The sequence below is a fragment of the Cydia splendana genome, chromosome 18 (genome assembly GCF_910591565.1).
Source record: "Cydia splendana chromosome 18, ilCydSple1.2, whole genome shotgun sequence".
In the NCBI taxonomy this organism is placed as follows: domain Eukaryota; kingdom Metazoa; phylum Arthropoda; class Insecta; order Lepidoptera; family Tortricidae; genus Cydia; species Cydia splendana.
The window spans coordinates 9,649,512-9,669,560 of record NC_085977.1 but is presented as its reverse complement, the minus strand read 5'-3'; the positions used below and the strand labels follow the sequence as shown (position 1 = coordinate 9,669,560).

Genomic DNA, 20,049 nt, shown 5'->3' with positions numbered 1-20,049 from the left:
AAAAATAGGATATAAAAAGAACATCAATTTACTATAAAACATACGGTCAGAGGTCATTCATTCATTCATTCTTTTAAAATTATGGCTTCAGCCCATTGGGGCTATTTCGCCAGTATCAAGGTCGTAGTAGCAGGGTAATACGATTGAAATTGTACGGTTAGTACAAGACAGTGTACGGTGATTTAGCTCTTGTAAAGCGATAGCGGACTTTACAAGAAACACGTGGACAACCGGCCGTTGACTCCAAAATGATGGTTAAACGTGCTTCAAGATTAATTCTCCATTCACTGCACACTACCACATTAGTTTACTGTATAATAGGCTATCTATATTACACTTTAAACAATATTAATGAGCAAAAAACAAAGCAATTGATCACAACGCGTGACCATCATCACAAAAAAATTATAACAGTTACATACTTAAACATGAAAACCATGTATGTAAACAAAAATATAAGAATAAATGACAAAGTTAAAAAAAGTAGAGAAAATGCAGCCAGTTGCCAACCACTCATTCGTGATTGTTTTTTGAATACCATCATTAATTTAATTAACTTAATACTATGGGCATTTTCACTTAACGGTGTACCATTAACGGTCCCCATACATTTTTGTCAGGAATGTGACGGTTAGACGTAACTGAAACACGACTTTAGTTGCGCTTTAAAGTACAAGTTAAAATAAAAAATGCTTATAATATAGTATAAATATCATTAATATTGAAAAAAATAAACAAATGTTTTTATATAACCGAGCACCTATTGGCATACAATTCCGCCGGAAAGGAACCAAAATTGTTTTTCCTTGTTTGGGAAACAAGATAAATCATAGTTTTTCTTGTTCCACGGCAACCCATTAGGGGCGGAACTTTCTTCGTGTGGCTCTTATAAAACAAGAAGTGGTTGACTTGGCGACGTGAATGTTAATCGGACAAATATTTCAACATAATTAACAGAAAATCTTGCACGTACAGTTAGAAAATTGTAACTTAACTATACCTACTTAGTACCTAAAAAGATATCGTAAAAAGCTAAATCTATTTACATACTATTGGACGCATATCAACTAACAAATAACTAACGTGGTATAGTTGTTTAAATAAAACTAAAGTCCAACAAAATTGCATTTTCTTAACACAAACATAATAAATATTATTCAACATTAAATAATTTTACGGTTTAGATTCACTTGTTTTTGGTCACTCGCACAACAGTTTAAATTAAATTAATTTCGATAACAAATATTTCAACGTAATAACAATAGAAACGACAACACAAATAAAAACAATAGTTATACAACAAATCGCTGTCGCAGGATTGAATGGTTTTGTTTGTATTGGTAACACGAACGAACGTGACAATCAAGTTATAAGCCCTTGTTCAGTCAATACAAGTTCAATTCCAAACTTAGTTCGGAATGTTGCGATGAAATTATAGCAATAGAGAGATATGGGAGTTGACCCAAACAATAAATTTCTTATTGGAAAATTGATAGTTTGCCATACAAATATTTGTATACGAGTACTCGTGTATACAATATGCGGTGAGGCAGATCTCCGTGAGCTCGGCGTCGGCGAAAGCTGGCGGGATACCGCTCTGGACCGATCAAAGTGGCGTGCTCTTGAGTTGGAGGCCAAGACTCATTTTGGGTCATCGCGCCAACCAAGTAAGTATGTGTTTGTGTCGTAGCCACGATGAAAAACCTAGCGGGCGCGTTAGACCCGTTAAAATTACTAAATATTTCTGTGAGAATCCTCAATTACACCATATAGGTACTAAGTAGCAAAAAATTATCTAATTAAGGTGCCGTTCATCATTTTAAAACCGGTCACTAGTTACGTCTATAGAGATTGCAGTAGGTATTAATATAACCAAATATGTTTATCTATAGGAGGTAATCTGTCGGGAATTCGGGATCTTCTTGATCTCAACGTGTGCTGTGTACACTTATACGAGTATATATGCGTCACCCACTCTGCGCTGTCTATTTCGCTCTATTTACTTATTTAGGACCAACACTAATGAGCAAATAAGCTTAAGAACTTTTACCACACCCTCTGAGCGTGTTTGCAACGTTGCAGCCTGTAGAACCCTACTTCGTCTCTAGTTGGGAAAAATTAACTACTTTGTTGTGTTACAACTTTTACGAGCATCTAAATGTAATCTCGTTTTAGAGGGTCGTTTCTTCGGTAGTTTCTGTGATTTTAGTTATCATTCCATGAGGTGTAAGCGTTACGTCATGTAAAAATAATTATAATCTACCTACGAACCTTAATATTAGTCATTCAGTTTAATACTGACTTTATCACTACACCTTAAAAACAAAGTTCCCTGCCGCATCTGTCTGTTTGTGTGTTTGTTCGCGATAAACTCAAAAACTACTGAACGGATTTTCATGCGATTTTCACCTATCAATAGAGTGATTCTTGGGGAAGGTTTAGGTGTGTAATTTGTTAACCCGTGCGAAGCCGGGGCGGGTCGCTAGTTTAATATCATAAACTGCGTGATAGCATTTTTAAAATTTTGCGTTAAATATATATAATTGGCATGTTGTTAACAGGTGGTGCAGATTTTCAGTCTATAATAAAATAATTTAGCGTTGGTACCCAAAAATAGTAAAAAAAGTTCCTAGTTTGGCTCGGCCTAAACTAACTACTGTTTTTGTTACGACGTAACAAAGGCCTGTAAATTGTTTCCCGGAATTCATAAACCTCCCTCAGTTTCCGAGTTTCTTGCCTGCAAATTTTGCTTCCGCGTTAAGTAACTTTGTTTAACAGTTTATTTATTTTCGTACTGTTTGAGGACGCTTACGACTCGCCAAAAATAATTCCGTCAAGTCTTTTCCACGAGAGCTGGTAAAATATTATTTTCTTTGAAGGAAGTATTATTTTTATACTAATGTCAAAAACGACGAAAAGGTTTTATTGTATTTCGTTAAAAGGTGAAATAGGTTTCGAGGAGTGCCGAAAGTGAGAAACCTTCTCTCGCACGTACTACTTTAATTAAAAGAAACACTCTCACCGGGCTTTACCTTAAGTAAATATTAACATAAATGGGGCTTTCTCCCTCTACAGGAGAGTACCCGGAAATAACGCGTTTCTCTCATTTTAAAAATGGAACGGAACCCTCCGGACATAGTAAATAAGATGTTAGTACCTAAACATTTGAACTTGAACCGTGACTGTTATTGGTCAGTGCCTCCTTGCACGGAAAATTGTTTTGGGTACTATTTACGGCGGTGATCACTGTGGACGAACCTTTAGCTAATGAGCTAATGAAGTACCTAGTGAGTATAAGTAGTATGCAACCCGTGATTTGACAATAATGTCGAAAACAAGGGTAGTTTCGCATACGCCTTCTCTGCCGCCGCCGTCGCCCATGCCGAACTTTGAGCAATCGGTCGAGGAGAGCTGCAGCCCGTAGTTCCTGTTAGCTTCAACAGGTGCAAGCCTTAATGAACAAATATTATGCGATAATCTTATACTAATCTACATAACCTACGTTGTGGGTATTAGGCGTCGATAGGTATATATAATAGATAGATATAAATCAATACATGCGGGTGAGTGTCGCTGGTAAGCTCCAAGAAATCTGTGAGCTTTAGTGGCCCACTTTGGATTGTCAAGTTAACAGAATGACACTAGTTTACATCGGTAAAAAACACCTTGAGAATCTTGAGACGCCTCTGTCTGCTTCTGGATTTGTGGAAGCCGGAAACCGAGCTAGTTCTCTCTGCCTGTTTGTGTGTGTACACAAACTATAGGAGTATCTATATTGTATATTAATACTTTATAGATATAGATGTATCATCAAATTAATTATTGTACAATAATAATTCTGGTGCGCGATTTTACTGCTCATCCACAAAATGTGTCGCTATTTTCGTGCAGAGCACCCCAGCATAATTATCTGAACACTATCATGAATTGATAACGGCGTGGCTCAAAAGCCCTCAGTATATAATAATTGGTGAAAGCATCGCGACGTATGAATGCGAGAAGTAATAGGAATTTTCCATGTCAATGCGTAGAGCGCCCTTTGCAGTGACTTCAAACGATCGCGTGGCGATGACAAACCGCTGGCCCAATATTACAGGGTTCAATGTTTCACTTTTATCGAACTGAAATTTGAACATTGTCATAGTGACATAAAGTCGAATTTCAACTATCTTGAAAATGTAACATAGGACTTTGTAATATTGAGCCAGCGAAACGTCAGAAGGCCTTCTAACTTACAAATTATTTATACATTATATCAAGAGATATGCACTGCGAGTGATAAAATCAATAACAGCTTTTTAAAATACGAATGCTGCTCCAGCTCAATATTGTTGAGCTTGATGACTTGATGAGTTTGCTAGCTTACTCGTAAGTATTTTATTTATTTATACATAATCAGCACGTTTTATTACTAGTGACATAGGATAAATTATGATATTATAGATAAAAACCGGCGAGTGTGGGTTGGGTTCGCAGACGGACAGTTATAGCAAATAGTAAGCTCAGTATTCTCAGTAATAGAGTTCCAATTGTCGCCTTTTGGGTACGTAACCTTAAAAAGCATTTTTTATGATATAGGAGGCAACCGAGCAGACGAATCGCCTGATGGTATGCGATTACCGTCGCCCATCGACACCCGAAACACCAGTGAAGTTGTAAGTGCGTTGCCGGCCTTTAAGGTGAGAGTAGGTACGCTCTTTTCTGATATGGAGGTCGTACCGGTCCTGAAATACTGCAGGCTACAGTTCATTATCTAGGCCAATATAAACCGATGATAAAAGCATGAGGTACGTCGCAGTATTTTTTTCAAATTGCTATGTTACAAAATGTTCACTTCGTGGTATCAAATAATTGCCAAAAGTTGAACTCAAATTCTGCTACGCGATTTTATAAATGTTTATTACAATTTTAAGCCCAAAAAGGCCAACTTTGCTTTTTCAAGTTAGTCGGCGTGCCTAAAAAAAAACAATTGCCATCCGCAATAATATAATAAAAATATTGCAACAGAACTGGGGCCTTACCATGATGTCCTTATTGCGATTCTGTTTAGGACCTAAACTGAATCGCTAAAGAACGGAGCTATATAACTTATATGACTCCGTCCTTTAGAGCTATATAACTTATATGACTCCGTCCTTTAGAGCTATATAACTTTTATATATAACTCCGTCCTTTAGCGATTCAGTTTAGGTCCTGAACAGAAACGCAATAAGGACATCATGGTAAGGCCCCTGTAGTATTTTAATTTCGTCGTAACAAATTCAAATTCATTTTTCAATCTTGATATTAAATTTGTTCCTGCCAACAGACCAATTATAGCTTTCTACTGAATACGTTTAATTTCTCGCAAACACGTTGAGCGCAGAACGTGACGGGAATGAACGGTGGAAATCCGCGTAATATTAGAGGACTATGCTCTAAGCACAGCTCTTGTTCCCTTGTATTAAGCTAGTTATTATGCAATATTTATTCAAAAGACTTCAACAAACAGTATTATCATTGATATCTAGAAATCAGTTTTAAATGAGTCAGTAATAACGGTCCGCTAATATAGTAACTATACCGAAACTGGCCTAATGAGATTCGTTGCAGTTACTTGGGAGGAAACAAAATGACTTCATTTTAAAACTGTCAAATAGTTTGTATATTAAATATATGCGTTGATATATGTAATAATTTTATTGCAGGTAATAGTAAAACGAATTGTTGGTAATCTTGTTAAAATGTAGACGTTTACCTTGCAAAAACCTATGTAGGTACCTAAAGTAATTGCCGCAAAATCTGTTGCGCGTTTTTTTGTTTTTCAACCGCAGGCTACAACAGCGTACTACCGTCTGCTTTTGACTGCTGGAACTAAAAGCTCGTTGCTTTACCGACGAAGTTAACAAAAGTGTTTTTAATAAAACGAGCTATCGTGTGGAAAATCTTGCAGATGGATTTGGCCGCATTAACCTTATGTTAGACTAAGTAGCGTTTTACGCTAAAAATAGACAACAAGTTCTTAACATGAATTAACTACACAGGTACACATGTCAAATATTACTCTCCCGCCTACGCCAGCTGCCGTAGGTTAAATATACGCTTCATTATTAATTACTTTACAACTCCTTGATTTACACTAACTCTTGTAACCCTTCTGATGTTAGAAAAGCATTTCTGTCGTGTAAAAGCATCCCAAGAGTCACCAAATGTCGCCAGAGTTTGCATTTTTAACGCGAGCAGACCAAGGCATTACGGCGCATACATTATGCACACATGGACTTGCCAGTCACTAGACTCCAGTAGCTGGAAGTCGGGCCTGACTGAATACAAAGTGGGTGCATGACTTGCTGTTACTCGCTTTAACTTACAATTTACGCCTTTAGTGTTTGGGAATGGTTTCATTGTAAATATTTATCGGTAATAAATTATACAGCCCTGTGTGTTTATTTTTTCATAGTATTATTTTAACGAAAATCTTTTTATATCAATGGGTTTTATATTCACCATTTGCGTCGTTACACTTTCAATGCAATGGAAAGAAGTTACTTTAACAAAGTAATTATCTTTGAAAGGCCACAAATGTATAAACAAAATGTATATTTATATGTAAAGGTATATGAAATGTTAAATATATCTTCACTTGGTTTCAATTAAGTTATTTGATACAAAAAATATATGCAGAGAACTCGAAATATCGAAATGCATAAACTGAGGCCTGTACTGTACATACAAGTAAGTATACAGGTCTGTTTATATACAGGTCTGTTTCAAATAAATAACTCCTGGTACAAAAAAGGTACCTAATTGAATATTTTTCAGTCGAAATCCCTTTTCTAATACCAATCCGCTTGATAAAATTACCCATGGGTATTATTTTGTTACCTACCATTCATCATTTGTATTATGAAACGATTCAGTATAAAAATTATAAACAAGGTAATTCTGTTTAAGCGAAACAGTTTAAGTGCGTCTTGCACTTTGTGAATGAACAATTTAAGGCTTCATTATTCTTTTGAACTTTGCCTTCATTGTTATCGTTTTCTTATTGCCTTATTGCCCGTAGCACGGATTTCTTTATACACCGTGTTTTTTTAAATAATAATAAATTTATTTATTTCGGACAAACAAATATATCCATAGAGTGTTTGTAAAACAAGCAAATATCTTATTCTAATCTAGTGTTAGTATTTATACCTAGACATTTATGATCTGCTAAATTTATAATACATATACCTACAGTACTACAGCATAGTATGTATCTAATTATAAATTGCGCTACATTTTTGATTTGCTCGGTTTTAACTCCGTTAATTTAATTTCCTGACTTGGCATCCTTGGCATCTATTCAGTTGCCACTACTTTTGGTGATACAATACCTATACGGAAACTGGGTCTTTTTTCTCATTTTTCTTTTGGTAGAATACATATTTCATAATACCAAATCATTAAAACGATACTTTTGATAGCTGAGGAATAAATTTAGAAATTCCCTTACAAAGAGATGGAGACTTCCGTTTGTGTTTCAATATAAATAATGAAACGGGCTCCTGGTAGTCAACTCGTTTTATACTCTTGCTCGCATTAAAATATAACATGTAACACCAGTCTTGTGATTCATAAAGGAAACCATTAAGTTTCGTTTGTCATCATCTATATAAAGGGTTTATTTGGAAGCATTCAGTGTGTAGCTACGTATTAAAGAGGTCTTTGATGTTGGCGTGCTCGCGGCGTTTGGCGGCCCGACTCTAGAACAAGCTACTCGTTTAGATTCCAACAGCGCAAGAAAAAGAAGCACTTATAATAAAATGTCTTATAAAGAGTTTGTACAACAAAAGGTTAAAGAAAATATGCGCAGGTGGAAAAGTGGAGGATATTGCTTTATTTTAAAAAGTGCTCGAGCTTTCTTCCACTATAAACTCTATGAATTTCAATCCCGGCAAGGAACACAATAGAATATTTTCATCAAGCACACTCGTGTTTGCGTGGTTTCTTGCCACAGAAAACGTAAAGAGTTTATTTACTTAATTAATTTCTATACAGGTTGATTTATTAGTTAGCGCACAAATTGTGTATGTGTGATGTTGATTGATCATTTACTGGTATTACTTGCATGTAAAATACATCTTGACATGTAAAAGTATCCTTATCACCTGTTGAGTAAATAAATGTTTACGTTTTGAGTTTTTTTAGAAATATTTGTAGGTACGCAAGAGTCCGCTTCACACGTTTGAAATTTGAATCGACGTTGCTGCCCGGATTTTTCACACTTATGGCAATAATGCAGTCAGCATTACTGTCGCGCTGCAATATTGCAGCAGTGATACTGGTTTAGTCTGGGTCCGAACAGCACGCAGTCTACAACATCCACGTTTGCACGCTGAATCTAGTAACATCTTTAAGAGTTAGCGCACTGAAATAAATCACTGATTTCATCAGGCTTCCTCAGAATGAACCTACATTGTATGTTTGTAAATGCAAACTCATCTGTTTGAGCCCAATCCCCGACTCTATCCACAACGAACTCCTGAACAGTTTCGATAAGAAACTAACATCTAGACAACAAATTAGCTCTCGCTCCAAAACCGTGCCTTAAACTTGTAAACTCCGGCTTTGTATAACGACTGAGTACAAAATGTTGATCATGTGCTCATAAAGTGGAAGTTTCAGAACACTAGCTATACCATTCCGCTTTCAGATTTAAGCTATGCCATAAGCAAAGACAGACGGATAAACTTTATAACTTTGGCCATATTTACAGAGTACTCGATATGGTTTGCTCCACACTTTGTAATCTTCCTGAATTATGCGCAAGTGTAGTAAAGTTAAAACAGATGAAGTTTACGCGAAATGGGATTAGGATCATTGTTGTAAAAATCTGAGTAATGTTCTAGATCAGCTATTCTCTCTACTTTATACCTACTTGGCACAAATATACTGTTGCATACAATCTAAACTACTTACAGCAACAAACGTTAAAGCGATCGCTTTAAAAATCACTTCGGCTCACTGTTTTCTATTCTTAGCCCACGGTAAAGCATCACTTAGGCGGGTGTTATCTTGAACCTCGCTGTGCACTCGGGGGCGATCGACAACTAGACTTGAATACGATTACGGATTCTATCTGCAAAGCGTTTTGTAGTTGTTTCCTTTGGATTTATATCTCATAAATCATAAATAATGAGGATCGTCGAGGCTTTGTATTTCATTATCTTTAAGTAAGTATAGTATTACATTTTTTTATTTAGACTTTACCGGCCCCATCCATCATCCATTGATTAAAGTTTCTCTAAACTTTAATCAAATCTTGCAAGTTCAGTTTGACCTACTTCCTGGTTCCCGAACTAACTACTGAGGGAAGTAGTGTCATAAGGTGCAAATTTTGGTATCGGATGAATTCACTTAGCACAGATGTAATATTATTATACGTCAAAGCTAAGCGATTTGAGCCCGGTAGACATCCGCCACCCCCTGGCCGGTAGGCAGGGGGGGCAGTCAAAGTAATTTGTAATGGATTCAAGCTTTTAACTCCTTTTTAACCACGTTAGAGGATGAATTTTTAAAAACGCTGAAATCACTTTTCTTGTATTCTAATAATATGCACATATAAAAAGTTTCAAGCCCCACACTCGAAAAAATTTTTGATCTCCATACAAATTTTCAACCCCTATTTCGCCACCTTAGGGGATGAATTTTCTAAAACGCTGAAATTAGTTTTCTTGTATTTTAATAGTCTATCTTTTAACGAAGTTTGAAATTCCTAGCTTAAAATAAAACATGAACCTCATACAAACTTTCATCCCCTTTTTAACCCCCTTAGGGGTTGAATTTTTCAAAATCGCTTCTTATCTCTTGTACACATTATAAATGTAACCTGGTATGCAAATTTCAACTTTCTAGCATTTCTAGTTTCGGCTGATAATAGTAATAGTTGAATAAAAAAATAGCACACCGAATTTGATTTATTCGTCAATATTTTTATTTTTTTCTATTAAACTGTACATCAAAGGTCTCTAAAATGAATTCCTCATGCCTGATTTATCTGGAAATGATGCCGATATGCGGCGTGTAACTTTGGATGCCCCCTCCCTATCCACCAGGCGGTGGCGGATGGCTACCGGGCTGGATTGGTTTAGCTTTACGTATACTACATCTGTGCCAAGTGAATTCATCCGATACCAAAATTTGCACGTCCGATACATTTGGTGACACTACTTCCGTCACTAAACGAAAGGTAAGCATATTTAAATTATTTGACATAACTGTCGTGCCAATGCCATAATACTACATTTAGATTCCATTTACGCTATGTTACCTACCTAAATAAGAAATATCAAGACTTGCCAGGAGTAATATGAAAAAGCCTATTTATGGGTCTTGTGGAGGTATGTAGAAGTATCTGATATGGATTTTATAAGAGTCAAGAGCGTTTTATGACGATTTTCATTAGACTGTTATCTTCAAAGGAGCTATAAATTGAAACATAAACCCTCAGTGGTAAAGCCCTGGAGCCTCGTCACTTAAAGATACTCATCTTAATACAATTAGTTAGGTAACAAAATTATTAAATTTGTTATTGTCTCTTAAATAGGTACCAAAATTATTTCGCAAGACTGTTTTTTAATTAATTTCTACAATTGCTAGTTTTAAGTAACTCACTGACTTATAAAATATACGAGTATAATTAATATAAGTACAAAATTGCTTTTCACAATAATAACCTGCTTTCAAAATTTACGAAATCGTAGAAAGGATAAGAAATGATGGTCGGTATTGTACGAAAAATAAACACGCTAAATGTGAATTGAAAGGGGTTCGACGGAATCGACCTTTTTGACGATACCGATGGCGTACCTATCGGAAAGGGTACACGTCAGTCCGAAGCACCAAAACCGGAGTGATGGGTAAGCGAAAAGACGACCGGTCTGGCCTAGTTGGTAGTGACCCTGCCTGCGAAGCCGATGGTCCTGGGTTCGAATCCCAGTAAGGGCATTTATTTGTGTGATGAACACGAATATTTGTTCCCGAGTCATGGGTGTTTTCTATGTATATAAGTATGTATTTATCTATATAAGTATGTATATCGTCGCCTAGCACCCATAGTACAAGATTTGCTTAGTTTGGGGCTAGGTTGATCTGTGTAAGATGTCCCCAATATTTATTATTTATTTATTTATTTAAATATGCGGCTAGTGGTTCAATGTCTCCATGAATGAGTAACAGTTAAAGGTTTTCTCCTATTTTATGTATAAATAAAAAGAGAATATACTATTTTCATGGTACCTATTTTATTTATTAATAACTTTCATTGAATTTTTGTCTGATGCTGTACCCGAAGGGTAATAAACGGAACCCTATGGGAAGACAGTCAAATTTGAACAAAATATTAAATAAAATACAGCGTCTGTCTGCGTTAATCGTTTAACTTTGTAATCTTCCACTAATATACATAATTAAATAACACATTTTGTTTTTGCTAAAGATAACTACTTTTTTGGTAACAAGCCGTGTCTGTTCGCAGTTCTAACCTAACTTAATCTACTTTTCTGGTGACAACTTGACAAATCGTGGCTTCCAAATGCCAAAAGTAAGTAAGTATATGAAATTTTCATTTGATAAACAGTTAGTTTAAATGAAACATTTGCTTGCTAAATATTACAGTATTTGCTAAATATTATTTTGATCGAATAAAATATAAGCAAAATAATATACAAGAAACATTTTCACAACAAAATGATATTAGGCGAAAAATCTTTCGGGGAAACGGCAGCATACCAGCATACGACAACATACCATAGAGTAAAGAATGAGTGGTAGCGAGTTATTTCGTAGTCGACATCTAACGTCAAGTAGTGGAATTATCAGTACCGCTATTTGACACCAGATGTCACAAGTGTCGCTACTAACGAAAAATATACTGCTAAAACAATTTACAACTAATATTATAAGCAGAAGGAGTTGAAAATAGAGTTCCGGTTAATCTGGTTAGCTGAAAATTGTTGAGCATTAGAGTTTTCGTTAACCGCGAAATCTATTGTCGACTAGCAGTACTGATACATTTCGCTGACGCTAGATGTCGACTACGAAATAACTCGCGTTTTTGTAAGAAAACTGATGAATGGAGTTACCATGCACTCTTTCTTTACTTATCCATAAACGTACTAAATATTTAATTTCGTAATTCTAAGAGCTCGCGTTTATCAACAAAAGCGAATAAAAATGTATTTAGCCACGCCAGTTTGCTGTATCAAGGCTCAGACTTGCTCCTTCAGACGTTACCAAATAACAATTTTATATTTTATTACTCTAGTGACGAGTCTGCGCTCAAAATATTGTTTGCATATACATTTATTTTCCCTTAGGTGATTCATTGCGAAACTGTTTTAGACACTTCTGAAAATATTTTCTAGCACTAAAATGTAAATGTTTTCGTATTTAAGAATTAGTTAGTGAGTTATTTTGGGTTCACTTGTTTAAAATACCAACAAGTTTATATTTAAATTATAATAATCTTTTAGTAGTACATTTACATACCCACGTATTAACCTACGTGTAGTCAAATAAAAGTCATACCTTAATCAAGTCAGGACGGAATAATGTATCGATATTTAATATAAACTTGTCGGTTGTCTTTAAAAATATCTTATTATTATCGTGAAAGGTGATTGGGATTCTGAGCACGTTTTACGGGGACCACGAGCCCTAACTGAGGCAAAAAGACCGCCCCGCAAAATGCCGCAGGAATGTATAATACTGGGGCGAAGTTTCCGAATAGACACGCGTTACTGTCGTCGAGTATTAGCGGTACTATGGAATATAGATTAGTGCTAATTGATTAGTATCGGAATTTGCATAATTATTAATATTACCATTAATACACTGAATTGGATAAAACAATTGTAATTGAATTGGTAATCCTATATTTTTCCTTTACATCCATTGGAACTAATATAAAAGATTTATTATTTGGTATTTTTATTCGCTTCCATGTTTTTTTTTACGCTCTGTATAGTACTTTTTGATTATTACATAATTATTGGAGTCTCCTCTCCGTTGGCTCTCAAGCTGAGTGACCTTACTATTTTTGTTGTATAAAATAAGTAAGTATTTAAAGAAGGCATTCTTTAAATACTAGTTTACTTATTAATTTCATACGATTTACGATGAGGAAAAACCTTAAACGAAAGCTTACTAGCAGGTCAAAGTGAGACTAAAAGGCATTGAAATAAATACGTGTATCAATTCGCAATCACTGTTGCCTAACAGTTGTTCAATGCTGGTTTTCGTAGTTGGAGCTCAATTCCATCAGAGTCCATTGAACGTTTGGCGCTTTACCCATGCACCTACCCATATTAAAACTCTATTTATAAACGTCCGGGCGTAAAAAAACGGTACTTACACTTTATCATCTCAGAACTCAATTATTGACGGTGCATATCCACTAGCAATCCCAATACAATAAAACACAGTGCAACTGGATGACATTTCAAATAATTGAATCGGTTCTTTTCGACGTATGTTTTTTTTGTCGCTTGAATAACAAAATTGCGAAATCAATAGAGTTGCCATATGTGTTTTATTAGTTATTTGGGTCATATCTAAATGTTTTGTACTAACATAATATTTTAGGTGTTGGGGAGAGCGGGGCTAAAATTGCCGGGGGGTAAGTTGTTCCGATGAGAATAGGAAGGAATGCAATATATATATATATCTATCAATCTATAAATATATCTACGGCCCGCAACGATTTTTAAATTACTACTACAACATTCGCGTTGCTGACCCTTTATGAATTCGCTGACTTTTAGTATAAGGCGGTGCTAAGCATATCAAGTAACGAGAATGATTTTTGTTTCTCAAGATGAATGTGAAAATTTAGGTTTGTAGGCGGATCTAATCTCTGATATTTGAAATACGTCGGTAAAAAAAAATAACCTAAACGTTTCTACTTTGCAACTTTAAGCATTTAGCATTCCGCAAAGCATTTTACAGAAAAAGCAAGTACCTAATGAACATTTACCCCAACTGAAATCTTTCGCAAAGACTAAATTGAAATAAAACACTTAGGTCCCAGTAAAATTTGCTAGTGCAAAAGAAAAGCGGAGACCACTCAAGAGCCATTCAAGCCATAAAAGTCCTACGAGCCTACATTCCGGGCATTAATATCCTATTCGGCCGATGTGATGCTGTCCCGCTTCCGGAAGAATTTCCTCCTCTTTTCCCAGAATGCCCTCGTTGTGGGAAATTACCATCGCTCTGTGCATTTCTCAATTATTTTTGTAATGGCCTTGTTTTCCTGTCGGAGTCCTGCAATATTGGTAGGGATTCAATGTTCCTGTTCCCAGTTCAATTTATAAAAGAGCTTTTATTTTAAATCCATCTTCAGACGTTCACTTATCATTGTATCTCTTGTTGCACCGGGCATTTGGTATCTTTTGCTGTTGTGGTTAAATGAAAACGGCCCTAGGTTAAATGAGTCATGAGGTATTGTTGAAATCTAGAAAGACATGGATAAAAAGGGTTTTGAGGATTAAACATAAGCAGCGGATGGTGTAGGTATCGATCGACAAGTGCAAGACGGCATCGTGAGTTAAATAGCTACCTATTGATTTTGGCCTACAACAGAAATATTATGATTGTGTATACTTAACCATAATGTTTGCTTACTCGTGCGAACACATTTATACCTAAGTAATGTAAACTGTTTGTAGATTTTTTTAGGAAATATCATTTGTTTATATTATATGTTGGTTTAGTCGATGACAAGATGGGGTCGTGAGTTGTAGGAAAATGAAATAATGAGTTTTGGAACGTAATTAAAATTTTAAATTTTGTTCTGGCTTTCGGGAATGAAAATTATTTTAGCTGAAATGTAGGTTGAAAGCATTTCCTAGGACCTTGTATACGTACTGCTAATTACGGCTTCACGTCCGGGCTTATGAAAGCCTTGATGCTATTCATAAGATTCCGTTTTTGCTGTGTCTTTAAAACACCAAGGCAATATTAATTTTCGCCCATGTAAACATCTAATAAAAAACTAAGTGGTTTTTTATAAGCAAATCTGCAGTAAAATCGCTAAAATTAGTTAATTGAGAACTTTTATCTCGAACATTTAACAATTAAATAGGATATTATTTATCCAATTTAATAAGAAAAACACAGTTCCGAATAATGTATGTACTTGGAATTTTCTTGCGTACCTAGTTCAACAATATCATATTTCACGCTGTTGCATTATAAATGCATGGAAAAATATTGCAAAAGTTGGTGCTGGGAAGAATTTATATACAAAGAAAATTGCGGCGGAAGATAAAGCACAGCGGATGTGATTTTTACAAAATCGCTGTTAAAGCTCACTGTTGTATAAAGAAATAAGTACTTAAGCATAGAGTGCTCACTCCATACATCAGTTTTACCAAACCGCTTATAGGCGAAAAATCATTTATTTACAAAAAAGATATATACAGTGGTATTACTAAAAGAAATTAATAACTAGCTTAAATCTAAAATAGGCCCTTGAGGCTTTGTACCAAGGATGCTGGCGGCATTTCCTCGCTGTATCGCAATGCTGATACATTGTGCGAGGTAGCCGCCAGCTCTTCGGTCACCAGTTACGTCAACCAGACGCTTCGCGATTTCTGCGAACAACTTATGCGCGCTGGGACCCAATGGACCTAGAGTTTCAACTCCAAATGGTACAACCGCTTATTATTTTCGTAAACGTCTAGCGTCAAGTAGCGGATTTATCAGTACTGCTACTCGACACTAGTTGTCACGTTGCGACTGACGAAAAGTGTATTGCTCAACAATTTACACCTAATGTTACAAGCAGAAGGAGTTGAAAATAGAGTTCCGGTTAATCCGGTTACAATATTAGCTGAAAATTGTTGATTATTAGACTTTTTGTTCATCGCGAAGTCTATTATCGAGTAGCAGTATTGATAAATCCGCTACTTGGCTCTACGAGTAGATGTCGACTACGAAGATAATAAGCGTTTTGGAAACAAAACTGATGTATGGATATGGAGTGAGCACTCTATGCTTACTAGCAACAACAAGTTTATTAAAACTGAAACTAGGAAATAAAAATACATAAGTATATGAAGACAGTAGTTGGTGGGTAGTGGTGGGTTAGGGCTAGGGCTGCGGTAGGGCTGCCCCGTCGTCGAAGCCTAGGATTTTTTTTTTGGATTTAAATCTGTGCCGTGTTCCGCGTATACTTGTGGCTCTGATGATTGAAATTGTGATTTTTGATCTAAGCCAAGCCACTACGATACTTAGGGCCATTTGCACCATCCCACTAACCCGGGGTTAACCGGTTAAACCTGGAGTTACCATGGTTACCAGTACAATTTGACACTAGGTTAACGATTTAACCGGTTAACCCCGAGTTAGTGGGATGGTGCAAGTGGCGTTTAGGGATCTGTTCCAGCGGTCAGCAATGGCCTCACCGAGGTGTTTAATGCAGGCGGACATTTGAGGAGCGAAGACTCCGTCGACGGATGTGACGAGAGGGGCGAATGTTGCGTGACGTTTCTTAGGCGCTGCTATATATTTTTACTTACTATGCTTACTTATTTCTCTATAACTGTAGAACTAAATACATTATGGTTAAGTAGCCTATTCATAAGTTATAAATACCTATGCCTCGGGGATAGCTAACGTAAGTTATGTCATTATGTTTCATTGCACTAAGTATAGAAATTATTATCTATCTGAATTTAAAAATATTTCAAAACGACAAGAATACATGACTTCCTTGTACATCAATAAAAATAACCAATATTTTTTTTTATCTAGAAAACAACTCAAATTATTTTTCTTTAATATAATGACATCTATAGACTTCAGTAAGGTACATCCTGGTAATTCCAAAAAGTTCAGAATGTCCGGTCCAGACTCTGGAATGGTGGAATTTATGGGTGATTTTCGTAACTAGCCGACATTTTGAAATAGTCTTACCCGCATACAATACATCTTATATGATTTAAAAATTGTATTACATCAAAAAAGTCAGAACGTGAATTAAATTTAATTTTGGTAAAGTTTTTGTAATTTTAACATAGATTACATTTTTATTCTCATATTCACTGTAAGTATAACAGTTATTTTTACTAACTTTTTTAACTCAACCCACACGAGAGTTCTTTTAAAGATTTTAGTAACTCTTTACTGTCGCACCTTCGTCACTAGAGTAGACAGAGTCAATAAACCCTTTTGTGCAAAGATTGACATGTACCTACATATATATATCCTTATTGTTAAGGCTTGACTGATTTAAGCTACACATGATAATTATATTTTTAGCGCTGTTTGATCCATGTTTATCACTCTGTAATATTCAGGCGATAAGAGTGCCTCCAATAATAAGTTTCAGAACGTACATACTCGTACTTACACAAATAGAATTTATCATTAACTAATGTTAATGTTGTTGTTACGAGATAATTCTCGTTTTCCTACACTGCTGTAGACACACGTCTCAGAAGTAAATAATTTCGCGATATATATTCTCATTGCGGCCGTACAGCCGGCGACAAACTCGTTATGTTGAAAAATTACACTAATGTGGTACTATATTAACTCCCCTTTCCACGGACCCTTAACCCCAAGACGCCGTTATTTCTCCGCCTCATAATAAAGATCAATGTCTTCGTACTCGGCGTGAAACCATATTTGTCCGACCAGTACGGATATGATGGTCGTTCTTGTCTAGGTACGTGAAAGCGTGATAAAACGGTATCCGTCACTTTCAATCGCGCTCTGTTAAAAAGTGACGGATATTTTGTCACGTGGATAGCCGTCCATAATAGGCCTGCAGGATTGAATTACTGTTATTTAATACAACAGTTTTGAAACAGGTTATTCACAATAGATATTATGCGCAAGGACATAGGTAAAGTAAGTGTCTTACTTCGTTTTATGTTATCGAAGATAATTTGAAATAGAGAGTTACTGTCATGGTAAATTATATAGCTACAGAGTAGGCTGAAGGTTATGGCGCCATCGCTCGAAAAGATTGCACCATACCTTTGGCCTACAGTCGAGTAAATGGCGTTAATATTAATATTTAACAAGTTAACACATATCAGTGAAAGAATAAGGATCAAAGTCAAATGGCGTTCTAACAGTTTTAATCTTCTGTCGAAAGATGGCAGTAATTTTACAGTGGCTACATGATTTACTTGGACAATCCGCCTCTATACACTTTATTCTCTTTGATGTTATCTAGAAAAAAGGGCAAAAAATAACGTACCTGAAGCCATTTCACCCTAGTGATGTTCTCCTCCGTCACCGTAAACGCTCGCCTCTCCCCCGCCTTGTACGTTTCATCGTAGTACAGGTACTCTGTGAACGTCAGCCCAGTAGTGGTGTACTGCTGCGTGAAGTATATCGATATAGTTCCCGTGTCGTTCAAACGCTCGATCACCCACTTGCACTTAATTGGCGTCGTGAAGGCGTTGGGGAAATTAGGAGTATTAATAACGCCAAAGGAGCCTATTGGGCCTTTAAAGTGGCCCCCACATGTTTGTGGACCCTGGTGTTCTCGGTCTTTTTCAGAGTAGACGGTTGGTACTATAGAGGTGATCAGTGTGATGCCGATTAGTCGGTTCATGGTTAGCCTGAAACAAGAAAAACAACAATGAGTTTCCTGGCTGGTTCAGCAAAGTCTCTACACAGTTCACTCTTAAAAGTTGTAAAAAAAACGCCAACTTCCCGGCTTACATCGTTTTTACTAATTCAAACCCGTGGGGAATCATTTTCCGGTTACGTCTGTTCTACTTTAATATTTAAACGCCCAAGGAGCTCTCCCTGCATATACTACCGAAACTAGATTTGTAATTATACAGAATTTTATATCTAAAATATATAAAATCACTTAGAAATAAGATGTCTAAAGTGCTAAATTTGATTTCCATAATTGTCACCTCCTTTGCCGCCCCTATAAAAAGTAAGATGGAAAGTAGCAACTAAGGTCGCCTCCAGAAACTCGCGAACTAAATTGACATGAGTTTGACAAATAAAATGATACCTACCAGGAATAGCCAAGAAAAAATAGTCACGGGTATAAGTCGATAAAATGATATCGATAAGTAGGTAAGTTATTGGACTTACTACTCATGTCATAATTATAAAGGGGTCACAAACGATTTCGATTTATATGTGACGAGAAAAGTGGTTGATTCGATTGTAAGTTTGTGACGTTACCGATCAAATCAGGAGGTGCGGATGCGAAACTGACAAATTTCAACGTTAGTATGCAACGTTAGGGGCAAGTTGTTAATTTCAAGAGCTCGGTTATCGCCATAAATCTAAAATTGGTGATTTAATTTTATACATGTGGCCGGTGGATGACACAAATTAAATGAGAAATTAATTACATTGTACGAAATATTTCCCCGTCTGGGCCGGCCTTTTTTTGTATTTTGAGCCAAAATCACTGTTTCTATGTTATCACCTGGGCGTTTTTGTTTAAAGTTGTCCCCTACACTTTTTTTTTAAATTTGGGATTTTTTTATGTTAATTTTACTCAGAATCATGAGCTATTTTGATCCTAATAGGAGAAAAAAAGTGTACTCTAGCTGTAAGTTTTCCTAACAAATGAAAAATGAAAATGAAAAAAGTTTATTGTAGAAAAATAGACATACGGTAAATCACGTCCCTCACGTCCCTGTGTCCTGATCTAGGAAACCCTGTGTTACAGGACCCAGTTTCGTTACTTATACTAGTTTCTTAATCTATATACATATTGGTAGGTACAAATTGTACAGAGAGTTACACTGAAACTTACAGATAGCTATGCCTCTTTTAACATATATATTATTATTATTAGTGAACTACGTGTGTACGAGTGTTTGTTTATTTGCGAGTGTGTGTATATATATATATATATAATGCGTGTGTGTGTGTGTGTGTGTGTGTATTAGTGTGTAAAAATGCATACTATAATATTTATGATAAGGAAGTATTAATTCAATGTTATTATTTTAAAATGTGTATCTATGTAAGTATTGTAAATATTTAATTAATTATTTTAATTATTTTAAGACGTTTAGGAGGAGTTCAGTG

General features: G+C 35.9%; 1 protein-coding gene across 1 annotated transcript in view; it reads right to left on the bottom strand.

Moving 5' to 3' along the window:
* The window catches only part of LOC134799571 (uncharacterized), a 501,594-nt gene that overhangs the window by 224,932 nt on the left and 256,613 nt on the right, over positions 1 to 20,049 (bottom strand). Inside the window, exon 2 of the mRNA XM_063772004.1 lies at positions 18,236 to 18,602. Coding sequence (XP_063628074.1) covers positions 18,236 to 18,602 — 367 coding nt within the window. The remainder of the gene's footprint in view (positions 1 to 18,235; positions 18,603 to 20,049) is intronic.